Below are 23,173 nucleotides of genomic sequence, written 5' to 3'. Positions count from 1 at the left end.
GTTCCAAATGTTCATTTGACCTAGTTGAAAAAAGTTTTTCTTTGTCTTAACCAAATCTTATATACACCTGGGGTTTCTTTGATGTTAAGACTTCATGGCTTAAGCTATCTTGTAGCCCAAAATGGGTTCTCTTTTAAATGTAATATGCTATTTCCTTCCAGAACATCACTTGAACTCCAGTGGTTTGATAGAATTATTACGGTATATCTGAAAACCTTATGCAGTCTGCTTTTGGGAAGCACTGACCCCTCTTAGGGGCGCTCAAGCAAGTCCATAAAAGGACAGTATGTTTTGTTAATTATTGGATTTTTTAACATAAAAATGTTCTGAAACAGAGCTGTCTATTGAAAAGTGAATATTCAATAAATTTGTCGTTGCTGTTGTGTGCTAATGTCATTGTGTTTTGACCATGATTTTAAAATACAGTAGTTTTAAATGTTCCATATTTTCCATAGGCTTTTGAAATGGAAGAAATATTCCTATAGTTTCTAATAACATGATTAACCTCTGTTTGAGTCCCAAATATTCTGATATGGTCTATATTAGGCAGGCATGCTATATCAATTTATCAAGTTTTGTGCAATTCAAATATAAACACTTCTTGCATGTGTTACAGACTGTATGTTAATTCATATTTATGTATTCGTGTGAATGAACATTAATCACATTTACTTACTTGTGACTTGATTTAATGCCTCACTAGTTTTAAATAATAGCTCAAAATATTAGTTCACAGCTAAAATGGATGTTTATTTATGCCAATTTAATTATCCTGAGAAATCCTGGACATTTTTGACTTTTACATTTAACTTATTGTTTTGGAGAGTGATTCTGTAGGTTTGATGGAATATATTTTTAATAATTTGAAAATGACTGCTCAGTCAACTCCTTAAAAAAAAAAATCCTTTACATTCTTTTGTTATCCAGATGATTAAATGAATGAAAGCTCTGTTTTTATCCTGATGAATGCTTGTTTCTGTTTGTTTTAGCATATGATTACCCTGAAAGAGCAGCTATCAAAACAGCATACAGAACCTGATAGTACCATCAACCAGCTGAAACTTGACATAAATTTTGAAAGAAGGAAAGTGTCTGAAGTAGAAGTTGAGAAGATGGAAATGAGTAAGGAACTAGAAACCCAGAAATTAAAAATGAACCACTGTACATTTGCACTTAATGATTTGCATATGAGTAATCAGCAGCTTCAGCATAACATTAAGGATTTACAAGAACAACTAAAGAAATCCCAAGATTGTAACTTGAATAATAAAAAGGAAATTGCAGAATTGAAGCAAAATCTGAAACAAAAAGAGGAGGAACTTTCTGTTTCCCAGAACGAGTTAACAAAGATAATGAATCAAGAATCTAACAGTAACTATCAAGATCTTTCACTTAAAGAAAGAGAAGCAGAAATTGCAAAACTAAATGAAGATATTTCAGAAAATAAACAACTAAATCAAAATTTGGAGAGATCAGTTTGTGATCTTAAAATAGAAAATGGAAAGCTGCTGACAGTCTGTGAAGAACTAAAACAGCAGTTGCATGAAGCCTTTGCTGAGAAAAATAAGGTTTCCCTGGAAAAAGATACTATGTTGGAGGCTTTGAAAATGGAAAAAGGACAGTTGGAAACTGAATTAAGCCAGACCAAAACGCAGCTGTTGGAACAAGCAAAAAAATATGAACAAACCACTGAGGACCTGTCAAATGCACGTAACATGAACACCACTGCATTACAGCTTGAACATGAGTGTCTAGTGAAATGCAATCAAGAAAGGGACTTTGAGATAGCAGAACTCAAAAGGAGCATTGAGCAGATGGAAGCGGACCATGAAGAAACTAAAGAGATGTTGACAACTAGCTTAGGAGGACAAAAGCAGTTGACAGAACTCATAAAAGAGAAAGAGGTGTTTGTTGAAAAATTTAAAAATAGAGCTCTAGAGTTGCAACAGGAACTTGAGGAATATGTTAAGGATTCCAAAAAGCATGAGATTTTAAGACAAAATTTAGAAGAAAAGGACAAAAGTCTTGCAGCCATGAAAGAAGAAAACAATCATCTGAAAGAAGAGATTGAAAGACTAAAGGACCAGCAAAGCAGATCTCCACCTGTGGCTGAGCCTAAAACACTAGATATTATTACTGAACTTGAAACTGAGATAACACAGTTACACGTAATAAAGAATAATCTTGAAGAGGAAATAAAACTTCACAAAAAAACAATTGAAGATCAGAGTCAGAAGACTGTGCAACTTCAACAGTCTTTGCAGGAGCATAAAAGGGAAATAGGTGAGTCTAAATTTCAGTATGAGCAAATGAATGTCATGCATGAAAAGCTTTTCTTGGAGAAAGATGAGGAAATTAAAAATTTGCAGAGGACAATTGAACAAATTAAAACTCAGTTGCACAATGAGAGGCACGTCTTTCAGACAGACTCCTCTGATCTCTTTCAAGAAACCAAAGCCCAGTCGCTGAATGGAGAAAATGGTAATGAAAAACACGACTTGTCTAAGTCTGAAATTGAAAGACTAGTAAAAGGTATCAAAGAGAGAGAGAGGGAGATTAAGCTTCTGAATGAAAAGAATGTCTTTTTAACTCAACAAATTGATCACTTGTCTAAAGATCAAGTTGGTAAACTCACTCAGATCATCCAAGAGAAAGACTTAGAGATACAAGCTCTCCATGCAAGTATTTCCTCTTCATCATATAGACAGGATGTTCTGTACCTTCAACAGCAACTTCAAGCCTATGCCATGGAAAGAGAACAGGTGCTGGCAGTTTTGAGTGAAAAAACTAGAGAAAACAGTCAGTTAAAAACAGAGTACCATAAAATCATGGATATGGTAGCAACTAAGGAAGCAGCTCTGATGAAGTTACAAGAAGAGAACCAAAAATTATCTAATCGGTTTGAAAGTAACAGCCAAGATATGTTTAGAGAGACTGTTCAGAATTTGTCCCGTATCATTCGAGAGAAAGATATTGAAATAGATGCCTTGAGTCAAAAATGCCAAACCTTATTGACTGTCCTACAGACATCCAACATAGGTACTGACAGTGGGTCAGGAGGTGTTAACAGTAATCAGTTTGAGGAGCTTTTACAAGAGCGTGATAAATTAAAGCAACAAGTAAAGAAGATGGAAGAGTGGAAGCAACAAGTAATGACTACAGTCCAGAACATGCAGCATGAGTCAGCTCATCTCCAGGAGGAGCTACACAAGCTTCAGGCACAAATTTCAGTTGACAGTGATAACAATTCTAAATTGCAGATGGATTATAATGGCTTGATCCAGAGTTATGAGCAGAATGAGAAAAAAATGAAAAGTTTTAGTCAGGAGTTAGCACAAGTTCAGAATAGAATAGGACAGCTTCATAATACCAAGGATCTTCTTCTGGGAAAACTTGATATGGTAGCACCACCGCTGCTGATGGCTTCTTCAGTTTCACAAGCATCAGATATTCCAAGCAGTACTTCTCCTGAAATAGTCAGTGATGCGTCCAAACTCCTTCAACAGGAATTGGACCAGCTTAAAAATATGCTACAAGAAAAAGATGTGACTATCAGAACTCTTAAGGAAAATAATCAAAGATTGTCTGATTCTATGGCTGCAACATCGGAGTTAGAAAGAAAGGGACAAAAGGACACTGATCCAGAGATGAAGCAGATAAAGGGAAAATGTGATGTTTTCCAGAAGTCACTTAGGGAAAAAGACCTCTTGATTAAATCTAAAAGTGATCAGTTACTTTCTGTAAGTGAAAATCTCAGTAACAAAGAAAATGAAAATGAGCTTTTAAAACAAGCTGTCACTAATCTTAAAGAAAGAAATCTAATTTTAGAAATGGACATCTGTAAGCTGAAAGAAGAAAATGAAGAAATAGTAGCAAGGTGCAGGGAGAAAGAAACCGAATTCCGGGCATTACAAGAAACTAACATGCAGTTTTCAATGATGCTGAAAGAAAGAGAATTTGAATCCCACTCAATGAAAGAAAAAGCTCTTGCCTTTGAAAAACTATTGAAGGAAAAAGAACAGGTATGTGAGGAATTTTTATTTGTTCTATTAGTTATAAATATTTAAGGGAGAAAGTACAAACTTTTAAAATCATACATGTGACGGAATTCTCACAAATATAATCTGAAAGTATTTGCCTGAAAGTAGCTTCTCATTTACTGAATGAAACTTTGCAGAAGTGAATGAATTTCAAAGTTTTGAGTGATCTTACTGCAAGGTTCTGTTCTGTTCAGGATCTCTTAGAAACCTATATTTGTTTTCAAAGGTTATAAGTATTACTGTTAATAAGAGTAATGTTTAAATAAACCACTGCAAAGTGACCTGACATAGTTTAGTTACGATAATATATTTGGCATCAGTTAGAGCATTTTGTATCTACCAAACAGAATGTAGAGCACCATTTCTCTGAAAAAGAACATTTTCATAGATTTTAAAAATGTATTTGAATTTCATAAAAAGTAATTTAATCTTTATGGCATAGTGTTAATGGCAGTTAAAATTTTGTGTGTGTGTTTTTTAATCCATGACATCTTCAGATACCTGTGAAGTACTCTGCCAGTCCAAGTTTCTTACTCTGTACTATTGTAACTAAATACTATGAAATTGCAATAATAAGGCACTTCAGTGATTTTAAAATAGATTGGTTATGTGTAAATTATAAAATGTCATTGTGGGGTTTCATGTTTACTCTTGATCACTTCCATATCAAATACAGTTACAAATAAAAAAATGTGTTTTTTTTTTTTTTAAAGGCCAGCCCTGCAAACTCAGTCTGGGCTCTTAAGAGTCAAACTTGTTTCTTTCCATTTCTTGCATAATCCTCAGTAATAGAAGTCATGCAGACTAAATTAGGCCTCTTGGTGTAACCAGTGCAACCCAAATGTTTTCAGTGGGGTTTCACAAATATAACTGACGGGAACTTAGGAAACAACTTGTTTGATGTTGCATGAGATAGTATAAGCTCTCTTAGCTATGTTGGATGTGCAGAGCTAATAAGAGTAGTAACTAAATAAAAAGTTTCTAGTGTTTTTATTAAAGTCAACTGATATGATTTTGAATACATGCAGAGAGCAGATCTCTGTAGATTCCATTTTTTACATAATCATTTTATTTTTATTACTGAAAGTTCATAGTGTGCCTAAAAACATTAGTAGCCACTATTTTGGTTTTTTTATTTCATTTCTACTCATCTGACTTTATACCTTTTGGAATGTGTTTATTTTTATATAGCTATCATAAACAAATAACATAAATAATAACATAAACCACATGCCTAAAGAAGATTCAAATCACATTACTTAGAAACAGCTATCTTAACAGGAAGTATAGCTTCAGAAATTGTGTTTAGGGGAATTGCAATTTTGAAGTACACATGTCTGAAATGGAAGGGTGCTAGATATCTATTTTACTGCAGTTAGTGAATACATTGTAGTTGTGTAGGATGACTTTAGAAACCGTTTTTAATCTATCAGACAATGTCAATAAAATCATTGCAAAACAGACAACTGTTTCTTTAAAGGATCTTCTGTGCAGTAAGCACTCTCTTCTTCCATATATGTCTGTCTGTCTCATCTATTTTTGGAGTGCAAGTTCTTTGGGACAGAAACTGTGCCTCCTTTTATACAATGTCTAGCATGTTTGTGCAGAAATGCCTAATAAATAGTAATAATAGACTTGTTTAAGCATATATTCCTCCAAGTTTTTATACATTTCCAACCTTTCTTTAATTGTATGTCCTTCTTCCAAAGGGCAAGATGGGGGAGTTGAATCATCTGTTAAATGAAGTTAAGTCAATGCAAGAAAAAGCTGTTTCTTTTCAGCAAGAACGAGACCAAGTCATGTTAGCACTCAAACAGAAACAAATGGAGAGCAGTGCCCTACAGAATGAGGTATGACATTAAACAAGACTAAAGCACAAAAAGGGTGAGTGAATAAGAAAAATCAGAGAATTTACCTTGCCTTAAGAATGATCTTTGATAAGTACCAAAAAAGGCATCTAAAATGTATATCTATGCAATATAATTAGGGCTGTCCATTAATTGAACTTAACTCAAGTGATTAACACAAAACCCAGTTGGGGATTGATCCTGCTTTGACCAGGGGATTGGACTAGATGACCTCCCAAGGTCCCTTCCAACCCTGATATTCTATGTTTCTATGAAAACAAATTAACTAAATTTAAAAAAGTCGTGATTAAGAGCCGTATTAATCATACTGTTAAACAATAATAGAATACCAATTTAAATTTATTATAAATATTTTGGAAGTGTTTCAACATTTTCAAATACACTGATTTCAATTACAACACAGAATACAAAGTGTACAGTGCTCACTTTATATTAATATTTTTGATTACAAATATTTGCTCTCTCAAAAAAAACCCCAAAAGATAGTATTTTTCAGTTTACCTCATTCAAGTACTGTAGGGCAATCTCTTTATCGTGAAAGTGCAACGTACAAATGTAAAATTTTTTTTTACGTAACTGCACTCAAAAACAAAACAATGTAAAACTTTAGAGCCTACAAGTCCACTCAGTCCTCCTACTTGTTCAGCTAATTGCTAAGGCAGACAAGTTTGTTTACATTACAGGAGATAACTCTGCCTGCTTCTTACTTACAGTGTCACCTGAAAATGAGAACAGACGTTCGCATGGCACTGTTTTAGCCGACTTGCAAAGTATTTATGTGCCAGATATGCTAAACATTTGTGTTCCCCTTCATGTTTCAATCATCACTCCAGAGGCCCTGCTTTCATGCTGATAACGCTTATTGAAAAAAGAATACGTTCGTTAAATTTATGACTGAACACCTTGAGGGAGAATTTTGTCTCCTGCTCTGTGGTATCACATTCCACCATATATTTCACATTCTGGCAGTTTTGGATGATGACCCAACATATGTTGTTCGATTTTAAGTACACTTTCACTGCAGACTTGACAAAATGCAAAGAAAATACCAATATGAGATTTCTAAAGATAGCTACAGCACTTGACCCAAGGTTTAAGAATCTGAAGTGCCTTCCAAAATCTGAAAGGGACAAGGTGGGGAACATGCTGCCAGAAGTCTTAAAAGAGCAATGCTCTGATGTGGAAACTACAGAACCCGAATCACCAAAAATGAAAATCGGCCTTCTGTGGTGGCGTCTGACTCTAATGATGAAAATGAAGGTGCATTGGTCCACACTGCTTTGGCTCGTTATGAAGCAGAACCGCCTGTTCTCACTTTCAGGTGACATTATAAATAAGAAGCGGGCAGCATTATCTCCCATAAATGTAAACAAACTTGTTCGTCTTAGCAATTGGCTGAACAAAAAGTAGGACTGAGTGGACTTGTAGGCTCTAAAGATTTATATTTTGTTTTTGAGTGCAGTTACATAAAAAAAAAATTCTACATGTGTACATTGCACTTTCACAATAAGAGATTGCACTACAGATGAATTGAAAAATACTATTTCTTTTTTTCACAATGCATATGTTTATAATAAAAAATAATATAAAGTGAGCACTGTACAGTTTGTATTCTGTATTGTAATTGAAATCACTATATTTGAAAATGTAGAAAAATATCCAAACATATTTATAATTTAAATGGGTGTTCTATTGTTTAACAGTGTGATCAAAACTGCGACTAATCATGACTATTTTTTTATCTCCCTGTTAATTGCAATTATTTTTTAATCCTTTGAGAGCCCTAAATGTAAATCGAAGGAAATAATTTGATTTGCTTATGGTATCATGCACAAAGAAGTATGAGTCATTGAACGTAAAATATATTTACCCAGGTGCAGCATTTACGTGATAAGGAGCAGCGTCTAAACCAGGAACTGGAGAGGTTGCGCAATCACCTCTTAGAAATGGAGGACTCCTATACACAGGAAGCTTTAGCTGCGGAGGACCGAGAGACCAAGCTAAGAAAGAAGGTCATGGTTTTGGAGGAAAAACTAGTATCCTCTTCTACTGCAGTGGAACATGCCAGGTAATATTTGCCTCCATCCAGCATTAGCATTTCATTGAGTAGTTGTAGTATTCTAGAGTGATGGTGATGTGATTTTTTTAATTAGCTTTAAAGAGTGTAGATGTGCTAAGCACTTAGTAAAATCAAGACATGGAATATTGATATTCTTCAAGTGCTTGTTCATGTCCATTCCAATCAGGTGTGTGCGCGCTGCGTACATGACAGCTGGAAGGTTTTTTTCCCTAGCAACATCTGTAGGGTTGGCCTGGGCCCTGCCGACCCGCCACCCCCCCAGTTCCTTCTTCCTGCCAGTGACGGCTAGCTTCTGCAAGCGCCTTTAGCAGTGTCCCATTTTATTTTGCTTATAGTTAATAGTTTTCGTCTTAAGTTAGTAGTAGTAGCTGCAGCAGCAGCAGCAGCATTAATAGGTTAAGTTTTCATTGTGGGGCCTCTCTGCCCCCCATCCCCACTTCTCCCCCGCCACTGGGGCATGCCTTGGTTTCCGGGGGTTCAAACTCTGTTAAGTTTGCAGAAAGTTGATGCGAAAAAGTGACCCACACACTTCTTGTTTGAAGTGCCTTGGTGAGAGTCACCAAAAGGACAAGTGCCACATTTGTAAAGGGTTTCAGCTGAGGACCCTTAAGGATTGCAAGCAGAGACTCAGACTTATTCTCATGGAGGCAGCCCTCCGCCTGCAATCCAACCCTGGGTTGGCGGAGCCCATGCCAAGCACCGCTGCCTCCGTGTGCAGCGCAACAGCGCCAATGGCGCATGAGTCAGTTCCTAGAAAGGAGACTAAGGACTCCCAGCACTGACACGTCACCGAACATAAGACTTCTGGTACGTGCTGATCTGTATCCCCGGTGCCCCAGAAGACAGAGGCAGGAGGGAGGGCACTCTTCCCCTCCTAAGCCTAAAGAGACAGCAGCAGGGAGACCTCAGCCCACCCAGCCTACTTCGGGCCTGGCAGCTCCCAAGGGCTCGTCAATTCCTGCGCCAAAAGGGGTCCAGTCAAGTCCATTCCACTACCGCTCTCCGGACCGTCATGGCCGGGACATTCAACTCCCCTCCACTCCAGAGACTTTTGATCTGGCACAGGACCTTATTCGCCTGATGGCTCCACCTTCTCCAAGGAGGGACAAGGCACCGCTGGTAGCCAGTCCGCCTATTCCATCTAGGAGAAAGCCAGCGATGATGTCACACCGCTCCCCATCTCTGGTACGCCATTCTCTGGCACTGGCCGCCCACATGGGGGAACCGTATCAGTCCCCAGAGGCTCAGCACTGCTCTTCAGCATTACTCAGTACCGCTCCTCCATGGTCGTCTTTTTTGGAGACCTCGGAGTCCAAGGTGGAATCCTATCGTTCGGATAGGTCCAGCGGCAGGAGGTCTAGATCTAGGCGACACCGCCAGCCTCCTCAGTCACTATGGCCACCTCTACGGAAACCACCAACTCAGTGGCCCTTTTGAACTCCCTGGGCTTACCATCAGGCCCAGGGTCAGAACCAGGCGTCAAAATCCAGATAGTGTTGATCGTGTCAGCATCCATTGCCCCTCTCCAACAACTGGCACGAGGTCCATCTCCGGCGATGACTCCTGCGCCACCGTCTGCCACTTTGAGCTAGTCACCAGCAGCCTTGGCACACCAGCCCCACAAGTACCGCGACCCTCTTGGCACCGCGAGCGATGACCAGGGCCATGGGCTGTGTTTTCATTCTCCCCAGATGAGGCTGTTGTGGGCATGTCAACGGCCCCAGCCTTGGAGGATAGTAGGGTCCTGCCACAGTTGTTGCGCAGGGCGGCCCAGAACCTGGGGATCCAGGCAGAGGAAGTGGTAGAGGATTCCGATCCCATGGTGGACATCCTCACCCCCTCTGGACCTTTGCGTATCGTGCTGCCACTTATTAAAACTATAAGTGAACCCATGAAAACTTTGTGGCAGACCCCTGCCTCCTTGCCCCCGACACCAGGGAGGAATGAAAGATGCTATTTTGTTCTCTCAAAGAGGTACAAGTACTTGCATGCTCATCCTCCACCCAATTCTCTGGTGGTGGATGCTGTGAACCAAAGAGTGCCAGAGTTCCAGGGGTCCTCTCCTAAAAACCGGGAGGCCAAAAAGCTTGACTTATTCAAGTATACTCCCACGGGTGGTTTGCAGCTCCTGATTGAAAACCAACAGGCCATCATTCGTAGATATTCCTTTAATACCTGTGAAGTGATGGCCAAGTTTGCCAAGCTGTTACCACCAGACTTCCAATCTGAATTTAATGCCTTGATGGACGAAGGCAAACTCATTTCTAGGGCCTCCTTGCAGGCGGCTCTTTATGGCGCGGATGCAGCCGCCTGTACAATGGCTCCACGTCTCTTGACTACCTCACAAAGTCCAACAGACCATCCAGACTACCCTTTTGAAGGTCAGGCATTGTTTTCTGAAAAGACAGAAGACTGGACAGTTTAAAAGACTCAAGGGCTACCATCAAGTCCCTGGGTATACACAACATAGGCATTTCAGGCCACAACCTCCTCTGCGGTTTTACCAACAAGACTGTTCCTGGAGGAGAAATAAGAGTGGCAGGAAGAGGCCGCACCCGTCCTCAGGCCAGGGCTCTGGCCAGACCAAGCCTTCTGTGGGCCAGAAACAAGCCTTCTGAAGGCACACAAGAGGACGGCATACCAGGTCAAGAGCTGGATCTACCCCGCCTTACCTTTTCGTCCCAACTATCCCCTTTCTACCGTGCATGGTCCCATATCACTTTGGACCGCTGGGTGCTCTGCACAATAGAGAGGGGATACTCCATCCAATTCTGTGCCCTCCCGCCCTTCCACCCCCTCTTCCCTGTCCTCCTTCAGGGACCCCTCTCACGAGCAGCTCCTTTCGGTAGGGGCAGTGGAAGAGGTTCCTCGGGATCAGAAGGGCAAGGGCTTCTATTCCCAGTATTTCCTAATACCGAAAGCCAAAGGAGGGCTCAGGCCCATCTTAGATCTGTGAGAACTCAACAAGTTCATGAAGAAACTTAAATTCCACATGGTCTCTTTGGCCTCCATCATCCCTTCACTGGATCCAGGAGACTGGTATGCCGCCTTTGACTTAAAGGACACTTACTTTTACATAGCGAAAACTCCGTCCTGCAGAAAATACCTCGGGTTTGTGGTGAACACCACCCAGTACCAGTTCAGTCTTCCTGTTCGGCCTGTCAGCAGCACCTCTCATATTCACCAAGTGCTTGGCAGTTGTGGCTGTGTTCCTGCGCAGGCGACGGGTACAGGTGTTCCCATACCTCGACGACTGGCTAATCAAGGGCTCAAGTAGAGATGCAAGTTGCCTTTGTAAGAGCATCTTCTGATGAACTCAGCCTGCTACTGAACGAGGGGGAATCAAAGCTGTCCCCGGTTCAGAGGATAGAATTTGTTGGGGTGGTACTGGACTCAACACAGGCAAGGGCATTCCTTCCTGAAATGAGATTTCAAGCCCTCAGCAACATCATTCAGGGTCTAAGGCAGTTCCCCACCTACACAGCACGGAACTGCCTGAAATTTCTAGGACACATGGCTGCTTGTACCTACGTAGTACAGCATTGCCAGACAGGCACCAGCAAACAGAGCTGTAAAACAGGGGAGTTTGAGTGGGAATTCTGTTGGAGGAGAAGGTATTTTTATTTTGTTTTGTGTTTGTATTATTTGTATGTGTAGAGGCTTGTAGGGGCTTTGTGCTGGGAGAAAAGCTGAGCCCTGATCAGGGGGCGGGGCTTCTCTGAGTAGAGGTCCTATAAAGGTAGCCAGCCAGTCAGGCAGCAGTGCAGACAGTTGCAGCGGCACAGGAGCCAGCAAACAGAGCTGTAAACAGGGGAGTTTGAGTGGGAGTTTGTAAGGGGAGTTGGTATTGCGGTGCTTGTTTGGGGTTTGTTTTTGCTGTGGGTGCTAGTGTTTTGGTGTGGTTTGTGTTTCCCAGATTAACAGGATTTAGGTGGGAAGGCTATGACAGACACAGAGGCAGCAGTGGGAGTGACCCAAGTAGTGGAAGACACAATGAAGATGACTGGATGTGACAGCTGTGGTATGTACGTGATCCTGGAGCGGGGACCTGGAAAGAGTTTCGGCTACATGAAGTGCTGCCTGATAGAGCTGATGGAAGAAAAGATCTGAGGATTGGAGATGCAGGTGGAAAGTCTGATTGAGTTTAGAAGGGGGTTCGAGCGGATTATGGAGCAAAGACATGAGGCGGCTGAAGGGAACCGCTCAGGCTTGCAGATGGAAGCAGGATCAAAGAACTCTGAGGGGAGACTGCTGGGTGAAGAAAATGGACAGTGGAAGCATGTGACTAAGAGAACCAGGCAGAGGAAAAGATGGGCTAGTGAAGGAGAAACAGAGCTCAAGAAGAGGTTTGCAGAGTTGGAAAATGAAGAAGGGGCTCAGCAGGTGGTCAGTGAAGGTGGAAGGGCAAGGAAGAAGAGAAGAGTGGCTAGTCCTATAGGAAAAGGGGAAGAATCAATGGAGACTACAGCAAATATGAGTCCCAGGAGGATACAGGATGGGTTGAAGAGGATTACAAGGGAGAATAAGAATGGAAAAAACTTGCAGCCAGAGGGAACAGGGAATAGACTGGAGAATCGCACTGTCACCAGGAAAAGGCAGGTCTACGTGATTGGGGACTCCTTACTGAGAAGAATGGACAGGCCTGTAACCAGAGCTGATCCAGAGAACAGAAGGGTGTGCTGTCTTCCAGGTGCTAAGATACAGGCTGTGGACCTGAGGTTGAAGAGGATCCTAAAGGGAGCAGGAAAGAATCCACTGATCGTCCTTCATGTGGGAACAAATAATACCGGTAGATTCTTGCTGGAACGTATCAAGGGAGACTGTGCCAGGCTGGGGAAGACGCTTAAGGAAATAGAGGCTCAGGTGATCTTCAGTGGGATTCTGCCTGTCCTAGAGAAGGGCAACAAAGGTGTGACAGGATTATGACTATCAACAGATGGCTTAGACAGTGGTGCCAGGTTGCTCCAGGCTGGAGCATGTCCTGGGCTGCCTGGAGCAATGAGCCCACCTGCTCATTCCCTGCTGGCCATGTCTGGACCCGGAGCTCACAGCCAGAGTAGGAGGCTGCCCTGTAAGTCCCGTCTCTGGAGGTAGAGCTGGTGTGGGTTGGAAATATGTCCCGTGGGCAGCTTCCCTGGTAGGGACCCCCATGGCTCAGTGCATGAGATCACCCCTACCCATGATTGTCTGGGAACATGCATCGAGGGATGTGTGCCTGACGAGGCAGCCACAACAGGCAGGGTGATAGATAGATAGATATATGTGGATGTGACCCACATAAGAGAGCTGCATTTGTGGACACAATGGTAAATAGTTGAGAACCGCTGCTTTAATACCTGTCATACTCTTGCTGTTAAAGTATGACTATCTTTGTACCAGATTCAGAGATGTAAAATTATCCTGTGATTGTCTTAAAACTCATATGTTAATGTAATCTAACATAAAAGAATGTCTGTCTTATTTTAAAAATATAAAAATTTGCTTTCCTGTCTAATTCCAGCTGACCAAACAAATAAACAAGTGGTCAGGGCTATGGATGGGTGTTCTTTCTGTCTGATATATTCCCATACCTTCTTGTTTTAAAATAAATTTGGAAAATGGGGATTAGTGTTCATGAATGATTAGTTTAATAAAAAGCAAGGGCGGAAACTGTGTCCAAATGTTGTTAAACTTAAAAAATGCTTAGCTTAAGTACAAATTTTTGTGACCTCTTGTTTATAAACAAGTCTCTTGTACAATTTATTGTTTTGCTGTTACCTCAGTCATCACTATAAATTGTGTTAGCACAAAAACAGGGTCTTTGCTTTGCAAAAAATTTTCTGCTGCTTCTTTCTAGAACTGTTGGGAATGACTGAAAGAAGTTATGTGCCTGTCTTCAACAAAATGTTTTTCCAAATTTTTCATAGAAAACTTCAAATAGCCAGCTCTAGTTACTTTTCATAAATTCTAGTCCTAGCATAAAATGGGAGTAACACAGTAATGAATCAAATTGATAATCTTCTGGTTGTAATAGATAGAGGAATGTGACGTCAAATGGAGAATAAGGAACAAGATCAACTGAACTCTGTGACACTAATAACTCACATGAAATTTGATGGAAAGATACCCGTTGATTTCAGTGGGAAAGAGATCGGGCCTTTGAGACCAGAATGCTATTTCTGTGAAAATATCTTCAGTCATGAATAATAAAGGAAGAAAATAGATACAGTAGAACAGCAGTTTGCAAACTGTGGGTTGGGACCCCAAAGTGGGTCGGGACCCCGTTTTAATCAGGTCGCCAGGGCTGGCTTAGGCTTGCTGGGGCCTGGGACCAAAGCCCGAGGCCCACTGCCCAGGGCCAAAGCTGAAGCCCAACAGCTTCAGTACTGGGCAGCGGGGCTCAGGTTACAAGCCAGTCAACCACACATCTCATTTGGGTCCAGAAGTACACAACCAGGCAGCAGCAGAGACCAAAAAATGGTAGAGTACGGTGTTAAATGTAAACTACGACAGAATTAAGGGAAAGCAGTATTTTTCTTCTGCGTAGTAAATTTGCAAAGCTGTTATGAAGTCAGTGTTCAGTTGTAAACATTTGGAAGAACAACCGTAACATTTTGTTCAGAGTTACGAACATTTCAGAGTTATGAACAACCTCCATTCCTGAGGTGTTTGTAACTCTGAGGTTCTACTGTATTCAACAAGTAGTTGACGTGCTATACTACACTACATTCCCATTCATCTGAATGACCTGGGGGACATCCCAAACTTTTGGATAAATGGAAGTGCTATTAATTAATATGGAGAATGCACTCTGGATTCAGATGACTATCAGCTTATTGGATAGAGGGAATTCAGATAACTGGAATTTTATGGGGGTGTTTCTATGTATGTATATAAAAAAAATATTTTCTTTTGATGAAGCCATCAAGCTAGTCTGCAGGTGGAATCCTTGCAAGAGCAGCTGAACCTAGTATCCAGGCAGAGAGATGAAACCTTGCTTCAGCTTACCATGTCACAGGATCAGGTGAAACAGTATGCACTGTCACTGGCCAACCTGCAGATGGTACTAGAGCAATTCCAGCAGGGTAAGTTGCATCAAAAATCTTGAAGAAAAGATTGCAATGAAAATTTTCAGTCAGTATAATAGGTGTGGTTTGGTGCATTGTTTATAATTTGGCTATCACCAATTGCCTTCAAGTAGATTTTAATTTCAAAATCTCTATTTTACCTTTAATACACTTAGGGTGAAATTCTGGCCGCATTGAAGTCCATGGTGAAAATCCCATTGATTTCAGTGGGTTCGGAATTGCACTGTTAGCGGTGCTGTATTTGGATTTCCATACCTAAGGTTTGATGTTATACATCACAACCTAGAGGATTAGAAAGTGTGAACTGATTGTGTGATTTTTTTTTATTTATTTATTCCTCCCCTCCCCCTTTCTTTTTTAGAGGAGAAAGCCATGTATTCAGCGGAACTAGAAAAACATCAAAAGCAGACTGCAGAATGGAAAAAAAAAGCTGAAAAGCTAGAAGAGAGGGTTGAGTCTTTACAGGTGGGCTGAAAAGATTTTTAAATTACTGGATTAAATAATCCTGATTGTTGAGTTTTTAAATACGTTATTACACAGGAATATATTAGATAACACTGTTTATAAGTGATCAGTAGAATTTTTGACTAGTGGAAGGGAGGAGAAAAGGAGGGCAACCTAGCCAATAAGATGAAATTGTGCTGCTTATCCATTTTCTTCTGATGTTTACAGTCCAAGTATTTAAAATAACAGTGATTAAAATCTTTGAGTCTGAAATATTTTATTTTTGTTATCACAATAGATTATTGTGATAGTGACTTTCCTCTCCTTACAGGAAAGTTTAGAGGAAGCAAATGCTGCCTTGGATGCAGCATCAAGGTTGACTGAGCAGTTGGATCTCAAAGAGGAGCAAATTGAGGACCTTAGGAAACAAGGTAAACAAGTTGATTTTTTTTAAAGGTGTGCAAAAAATTGAGGAGATGGTGTAGTACTCCTGAAAAGTTAGCAAAGGTGTGAACTAGTAACTTCTTTGAGTGTTGGTCCCTATGTGTATTTCACTCTGGGATACAAACATTCTCCATGTATCTGGGACTGGAAGAATCTTGTCCATTGGTCACACCTGCTCCCTTGCTCTCCTTGTGATTCAAACCACAGGCATAAGGGGCAGTGCAGACCAACCCACTCTCCAGTTCCTTCTTACTGCCACATGATCTGGGACGGACCCTCCAGTATCCAGAACTGATCCTTTCTCTTCATTCTGTAAATATTCAAAATTACATAAAGTTTTGTGGGGTTTTATAGAGTTTCTGCTAGCTAGTATTAGTTAGCCATTAGTTAGAATCCCACCCCCAGCCCCCTGGTACTCTCCCAGCCTCACCAGTATAGGATTTAGATTATGTCCAGGATACCAGGCTTCAAAAACTGTCTCCTGTCCTTGCTCCTTTTCAATCAGTGACAACCAGCTAACGATTCCTTTATTTCCTCAAGGAAGCCCATATCTCCACTAAGTTCAGTATCTGCTAAAGCTAAAGACCCTTCGTCTGAGTGGTCTTATGAGAGATGGGGACATTCATAAGCATAAAAGCAGATGCCTTTGTAAATCCACTGCAAGAAGGAGGGATCCCTCCCTGGTCCTGTCAGAGTGGGGAGAGTCACTGGATCCAGGCCCCAGAAACTTAGGTCCTCCTAAGCCACATGACCATGATCAAAAGACGCAAAGGAGCAGAGCTCCTTTGGTACTGACCTCTGCACCAGTTCAGACACTGACAAAATCTAAGCACTGGGACTCTATAAGGACCCAGAACCGTTGTTGTCCATGAAGAGCACTCAAAGGGAGATGCATTACCAGCAGTACTGCTGCACCCCTTTAATGATTCACCAACCACTAAGACTCAAGCCATGCTGACTCCGACGGTGCTAGGTGATAAGACTCCATTATCCTCAAGGAGGGTAGAGACTTACCGCTCTGGAGGATATCTTCCTTCTCCCAGGTCTTCAAACTCCCCTATTGTCTGGGCCAACCTGACTCGGGAGATGCTGACTTCAGGAGGAAGAAGCGTCTCTGAAAGAAGTTCACCATCCTGTTTGCTAGCTGCAGATTCAGAGGAACCGTCATCACCTCCACTGAGAGAGAGCAGCCCAGATAGGTGATTGAAAGTCTCTTGCAACCAGCCTCATCCACCCAACCTAGCACATCTTTCTCGGGAGTAGTAGTACCCCGTGCCTTTGGGACCTCCACAACCTACCTTTGATCCCTTCTATTGGCCCTACTGGTACCCAGAATCCATGCGAACAAGTAGGGAGTCATGTTACCCCTCTCCTCCAAGGGGTCAGTCAGAACCTCACCTGGAACCCATGGAAGAGGAAAAGGATGAGCTAGAATCATCAATACCAACAGTGAGATGGTCACTCAGACTTCACTGTTTCCTCCAGGTGTTCATAGAAAGTTCCAGGAGCTGCTATGGAGAGTGGCAGAGGAGTTCCAGATCTCCTTAAAAGAGATCCAGGACACAGCATAAATTTCTGGATATCCTACAATCCATGATATTCAGTTGAATAGTGCTCCTGATCAGTGAAGCCATACTGGAATCGGCAAGACCCATATGGTATATATGACATGTGCTCCTACCCCCAAGAGGGAGCAGAGTTTTTCACCCATCCTGCCCCAAGCTCCTTGGTTGTTCAGGCAGCCACTGAAAGATCCAGGCAGCATCACCCCTGCAGGATCACCCCTGCAGATAAAGGGGCCAAATGCTTAGACCTTTTCAGGTGGAAAGTATTTATATCTACTAATCTCCAATTTGGAATATCAGACTACCAGGTTCTGCTGTTCAAGTATGACTTTATAAATTACTCAAAGTTTCTGGACTTCAAAGAGAAACTCCCTCAAGAAGACCAGGCTAAATTTCAAGTCCTTACAGATGAAGGCAAGTTGGTGGCCAGAACCTCTTTGCTTGTTGCAGCCGACATAGCATCAAGATAAATGGCAACTGCCATAGTGATGTACTGTCAGTTATGGCTACATGCTTTGGGAGTCTCTAGAGAATTCAGAAATACCACAGAGGACTTGTGCTTTGACAAAACCAGCCTTTTCAATGAAAAGATGGAAAACTCCTTGCACTTGTTAAAGGACCCCCAGGGCAGCCCTCTGCTCCCTATATATACACCAATCCTGTAAAGATGATTTCATAAGCAGCCATATGAACATATGCCCTTTCCACACCCTTTTATTATTAGTGTTTATATGAGCCACCTTGCGAACAGCAAAAGGTGCAATGATCTAGATTCACTGCTCCTTCTACATCAGCTGCATCTACTCAACCTCACCCCCTGCTCAAAAAATATTTTTGACAGAACACTCAGGAGCTGTGAACTGATGTTGATGCCATATCCACCCAATTCCAGTGTTCACTTTGGTGGTCACCTAGCCCGATTTTCCCCATAATTGGAGAATAACAACAGACAGCTGGGTAGTGGATATTATCCCTCCCAGCTATACCATTAAATTTCTCTCTCCAGCCCATTCAAAACCCTGTTCCCTATCTCTCTTCAGGGATCGCTATCACGAGGGGACTCTCCTGCAGGAGATTATTTCCCGTCATAGGAGAGAGACTATCGAGGGGATGCTACCTCGGCATCAGAGAAAAGGATTCTATTTGAAATATTTCGTGGTCCTCAAGAAGAAGGGAGGGTGGAGGCCTATTCTTGACCTACATCAACTCAGTGTTTGTATCTGTAAACAGAAATTTTGCATCATCACAATGACCTCAGTAATTCCATCCCTGATCAAAGACACATGGTTCATAGTTGTTGATGTGTAAGATGCTTATTTTCATGTGGACATTGACCCTTCTCACAGAAGGTTCCTCAGATTTGTAGTGGGTCCTGACCACTACTTGTATAGAATGTTTCCATTTAGCTTGCAGCTGCACCCCAGGGTCTTTACAAATGTCTTTGCAGTCGTAGCAGCACAGCACAGTTGCAACAGCTCCACCATCTTCCCATACTTAGATAGCTGGCTTCTGAAAGGCAGGTTGTCATGGAGTCACCGGCCAATGCTCTGGAACTACTCCATACGAAGCCAGTCAGGACTCTGGAGCAGCATGCCTCCTCTCTCTGAGCATACTGTTGCCAGGGCAAGAAGCTTATATAGCTTCAACTGTACTGGGTCTGACTTTGGAGCATTCAGCATCCCCTTCCACACCGTGCGCTTCCCTCAGCGAGTCTGCCTGGACGGGGCTCCTGGGGAAGCCAGAGGGCCCTGCACCCCAACTCTTCAGTCAGCAGTGACCCTCAGCCAGCACGCAGAACGGAAGGGTTTATTAGTTGACAGGAAGACAGTGTAGAACAGAGCTTGCTATCACAGAAATCAGTGACTTTCAGCGAAGTCCATCTTGGGGAGTCCTGGGCCAGACAGCCTGGACTCCCCCTCTTCCAGTCCCCCAAGCAGACTGCCAGCCTCCAGCTACTCGACCTCAGACATCCTCTTTGATCCTCCTTGTCTTTGTCTCGCTTCCTGGGCAGAGTCACCTGGTTGCATCCCCTTCCTGGGTCTCAGGTTACGAAGGGCACCAGTCATAGCATATGTGCAGGCAGCTAGAGCAGCCTCACTTGCCCCAGAGGTCTCAGCCAAAGTCACTCACCCCTATTCCTACCACAAGGTATTGGTGCAGCACACAGAGAAACTGAGGCACACACAGTATTCATGCAAAACAGTAAAACTCATAGGCTCAATAGTAAGACTCACATACACCATAACAAGGGGAAATCCCCATTTTGTCACACAGGTGATGCCAGAAGTCCTGGCATCAACTCCATTGCTGCTCTATATCTTAACATTCCTGGGTATCTGCCTGAATTTGGAAAAATTTACTCTGACCCCGGCGACAGTCCATAGAACATAGAGAAGTAACTCTGGACTCGGTCAGGGCAAGGGCTTATTTTGCTACAGTCAGATTCCATGCCACAATTGATCTGATAGACCAAGTCATGTGCAACCCTCAGACATCAATTTGGGTATACCTCACTCTTCTAGAGCACATGGCATCATGTACTTATGTGATGTGATGCCGTTTGCCAGACTACAGTTCCGTTGCCTACAAGCTTAACTCTGAACAGTATGTATACCCTCCCGGAAGGCTTCGCTGCCATGGTGGAAAGTTCCTCAGTGTGTATGCGTAGAGCAACACAAAACAATAGTTACAGATACTCTCCTGCTAGGCTGGGGAGTTCATATAGATGATCACAGAGCACAAGGCACTTGAACACTTCGGGAAACTAGAATGCACATAAATTTCCTGGAACTAAAAGCAGTCTGAAGCCTGCATGGCACTCGTACCACTCATATGATCCTGATATATCCTGATAATGTCAGACAAAATTATGACAATGTTCTATGTAAACAAGCAGGGAGGGGCAAAATCCACCCACCATGCACAGAATCAATCGGTCAACTTACGGAATTGGTGTATTGAGAAGCACATTATGCTGTCCTACTAGGTGCCCACAATTCACTGGCAGACAGCCTCACCAGACATTTTGCCACTGATCATGAATGGGGACTACATGACTCAGTGGTGAACAACATCTTCACTCAGAGGGGAACCCCTCCTTGAGATGTTTGCATCCCAGGTGAGCAGGAAGTGTGACACATTCTGTTCCAAGAGACTTCAGGGATGCAGCTCTGAAGGAAATGCTCTCCTGTTGTCTTGGACAGGCCACCTGAGGTATGCTTTCCTCCCATTCTGCTATTACCTCAGGTTCTGTGAAAGATCTGACAGGACAGAGCGCTAGTCATTCTCATTGCTCTCAAATGGCCCAGGCTATTGAAAGCTGTTCATTTTTTCATTCACCTGGTGACATCAAGGGTCTGATTAGAACCCTCCCACCAGTGATGAAACCAACCCCACAATGGGAACTCATCTTCATATTCTCGACATTGACTAGGCCAGGGGTAATCAATTATTTTTTAGTCAAGGTCCAAATTTATTGGCTAAGGTATAGTCAAGGTCCAAATTCCAGAGAAAATAATACAAAAATAATAACAATAATGATCATAAGTAAATAAAAAGATTTTGTAGTCCATTCAAAAGCATCTGGCGGTCTGAATTTGGCCCATAGTCTGCCTGTTGACTACCCCTGGACTAGGCTATTTGAGCCGCTAGCCATGTCCCGCTTGTCCATAAAAGTTGCCTTCCTGGTTGCCCATCACTTCTGCTAGAAGAGTAGGTGAACTCAGGGCCTTGATGGCTGATCCACCATATGCAGTATTTCACAAAGACAGTCTCGCTATGGCTGCACATAAAATTCACCCCTAAAGTGGTTTCAGATTTCTACGGAAATCAGGCGATACACTTACCTTCGGTTTTTTTCTGAAGCCTCATATCACCAATGAAGAGACCCGACTTCATTCCCTCGATGTGAGACATGCATTAGCATTTTACCTGCAAAGAATAAAAAGTATCAGAATGCCACCTGGATTATTTGTTTCTATAGCAGAATGAACCAGAGGGCAAGCTTTATTCTCCCAAAGAATCCCTGAGTGCATCTTGGGTTGTATCTCCCTTCCTACAAAAGCAGCCTCAGTAGTCACTTCATGAGGTGTCCTTCCTTACTTTTGCAAAGCAGCAATGTGGAACTCTAGCCATGCTTTCATGAGGTACCACACCCTCATTCAAGCCTCCACAGATGATTAATTCTTTGGGGTGGCAATCCTACAAGCATCTAAACTGCTTGTAGCTTTGCACCCTCTTCCTACCTCAGTATTGCTTGTGAATCATCCACAGCGGAATACAAACAGGGATGAGCACTCGGAGAAGAAAAGAAAGTTACCTTACTGTCACTGGAATTCTTTGAGATCTGTTGTCCCCAACTACGTTGCACAACCCACCTTTCTTCCCCTCTGCTTCAGATCTTTAAACGATTTGCAGTAGAGAAAGAACCAGAGGTGATTGGTCTGCACCATCCCTTATGGAGTTCTCACACTTCATTGCACCGCCGCCCGCTTCTGATAACAAAAATTACTACATGACCCCGGTGCGGGGGGGGGGGGGGGGCAAAGCCTGAGCCCCGCCACCCAGGGTGGGAGCAAAGCCAAAGCCCTACTGTTCCATGCAAAGGGCTTCAGCCCCAGGTGGGGGGCCTGTAACCTGAGACCCACCACCCAGGGCTGAATCCCTCTGGCTTCGGCCCTGAGCAGTGGGGCTTAGGCTTCAGCTTCAGCCACAGGCCCCAGCAAGACTAACACCAGCTTTGGTGACCCCATTAAAATAGGGTCACGACCCACTTTGGGGTCCCAATCCATAGTTTGAGAACCACTGCCTTATATCATTGTTACACATTGTTACAAAGCACAAGGAGAGCAAAGACATAGGCATGGACCAATGAACACTGCTTGCAAATTCTTCAGTCCCAGGTGTGTAGAGTGTATACCCCACAGTAGAATACAAGTAACAGCCATGCATATTGAAGAACTCCAGTTACAATATGGGAAATTCCCCTTTTTTCTTCTGTGAAGTAAAAGAGCAGATTTGTGCCATCCTTGAAGATCTTTAATTTTTTCTTAAACTGATTATTTGAAGGAAGTTTATAGTTTTTATTCATGATCTCCTATCAGGAGAAGCCTTTTGTATTCAGACTTCTTTCTAAGATACCTGTGCCCTTGAGTTAGTTTTGTCACCTTCTTTAAAAGCATGTTTCTAAGGTGCTCAGATAGGACCGTGATGAGTGCCATAAAAATATCTTAACTATAATAAAATATAGGTATGCAAATAGCTCTCTCCTGGAACTTCAGCTTTTTCTTGAACGTTCACTGTTTTTCTGTTGTGTTTATAATCCTGGGTCTGTGTTTCTATCCTGTTTTAAAAAAAATACTGTGTCTTTGATATAAATTGTATTTGGAAGTTTTGGTCTGAATTAAATAGTTACCAAGTTAGTAACAGCAGAAGAAAAATGAAAGTTAAGTATAGAGACAAGGGATGAAGATGTGTTTGGCTGAGATTTGAAATGAGTTGAAGAGGCAGTGAGGCAGAGAAGTAGAAGATGTTCCAGCTAGCAGAAGTTGCACCAGCAGAGGTGAGATTGGATGGAGGGGCATACAGAAAGGTAGTGATGGACATTATAGTGGAAAAAGGATATGAAGTGTTATGGCAACAATTTCTTAAAAACTTTTTGACATCT

General features: G+C 42.3%; 1 protein-coding gene across 3 annotated transcripts in view; it reads left to right on the top strand.

Annotated features, from left to right (window-relative positions):
• Positions 1–23,173, top strand: part of TRIP11 (thyroid hormone receptor interactor 11) — a 71,020-nt gene that overhangs the window by 28,663 nt on the left and 19,184 nt on the right. For all 3 annotated transcript variants that reach the window (XR_012159535.1, XM_073349449.1, XM_073349450.1), the window contains 6 exons: positions 990–4,022; positions 5,750–5,890; positions 7,783–7,976; positions 14,889–15,052; positions 15,417–15,520; positions 15,831–15,930. Coding sequence is in view for 2 of the 3 variants with exons in the window: in XM_073349449.1 (XP_073205550.1) it covers positions 990–4,022; positions 5,750–5,890; positions 7,783–7,976; positions 14,889–15,052; positions 15,417–15,520; positions 15,831–15,930 (3,736 nt within the window). In the remaining variant the exon portion in view is untranslated. The remainder of the gene's footprint in view (positions 1–989; positions 4,023–5,749; positions 5,891–7,782; positions 7,977–14,888; positions 15,053–15,416; positions 15,521–15,830; positions 15,931–23,173) is intronic.

This window comes from Lepidochelys kempii, chromosome 6 (assembly GCF_965140265.1).
Source record: "Lepidochelys kempii isolate rLepKem1 chromosome 6, rLepKem1.hap2, whole genome shotgun sequence".
NCBI classification, from domain to species: Eukaryota; Metazoa; Chordata; order Testudines; family Cheloniidae; genus Lepidochelys; species Lepidochelys kempii.
This window is presented reverse-complemented; position numbering and strand designations above follow the sequence as displayed.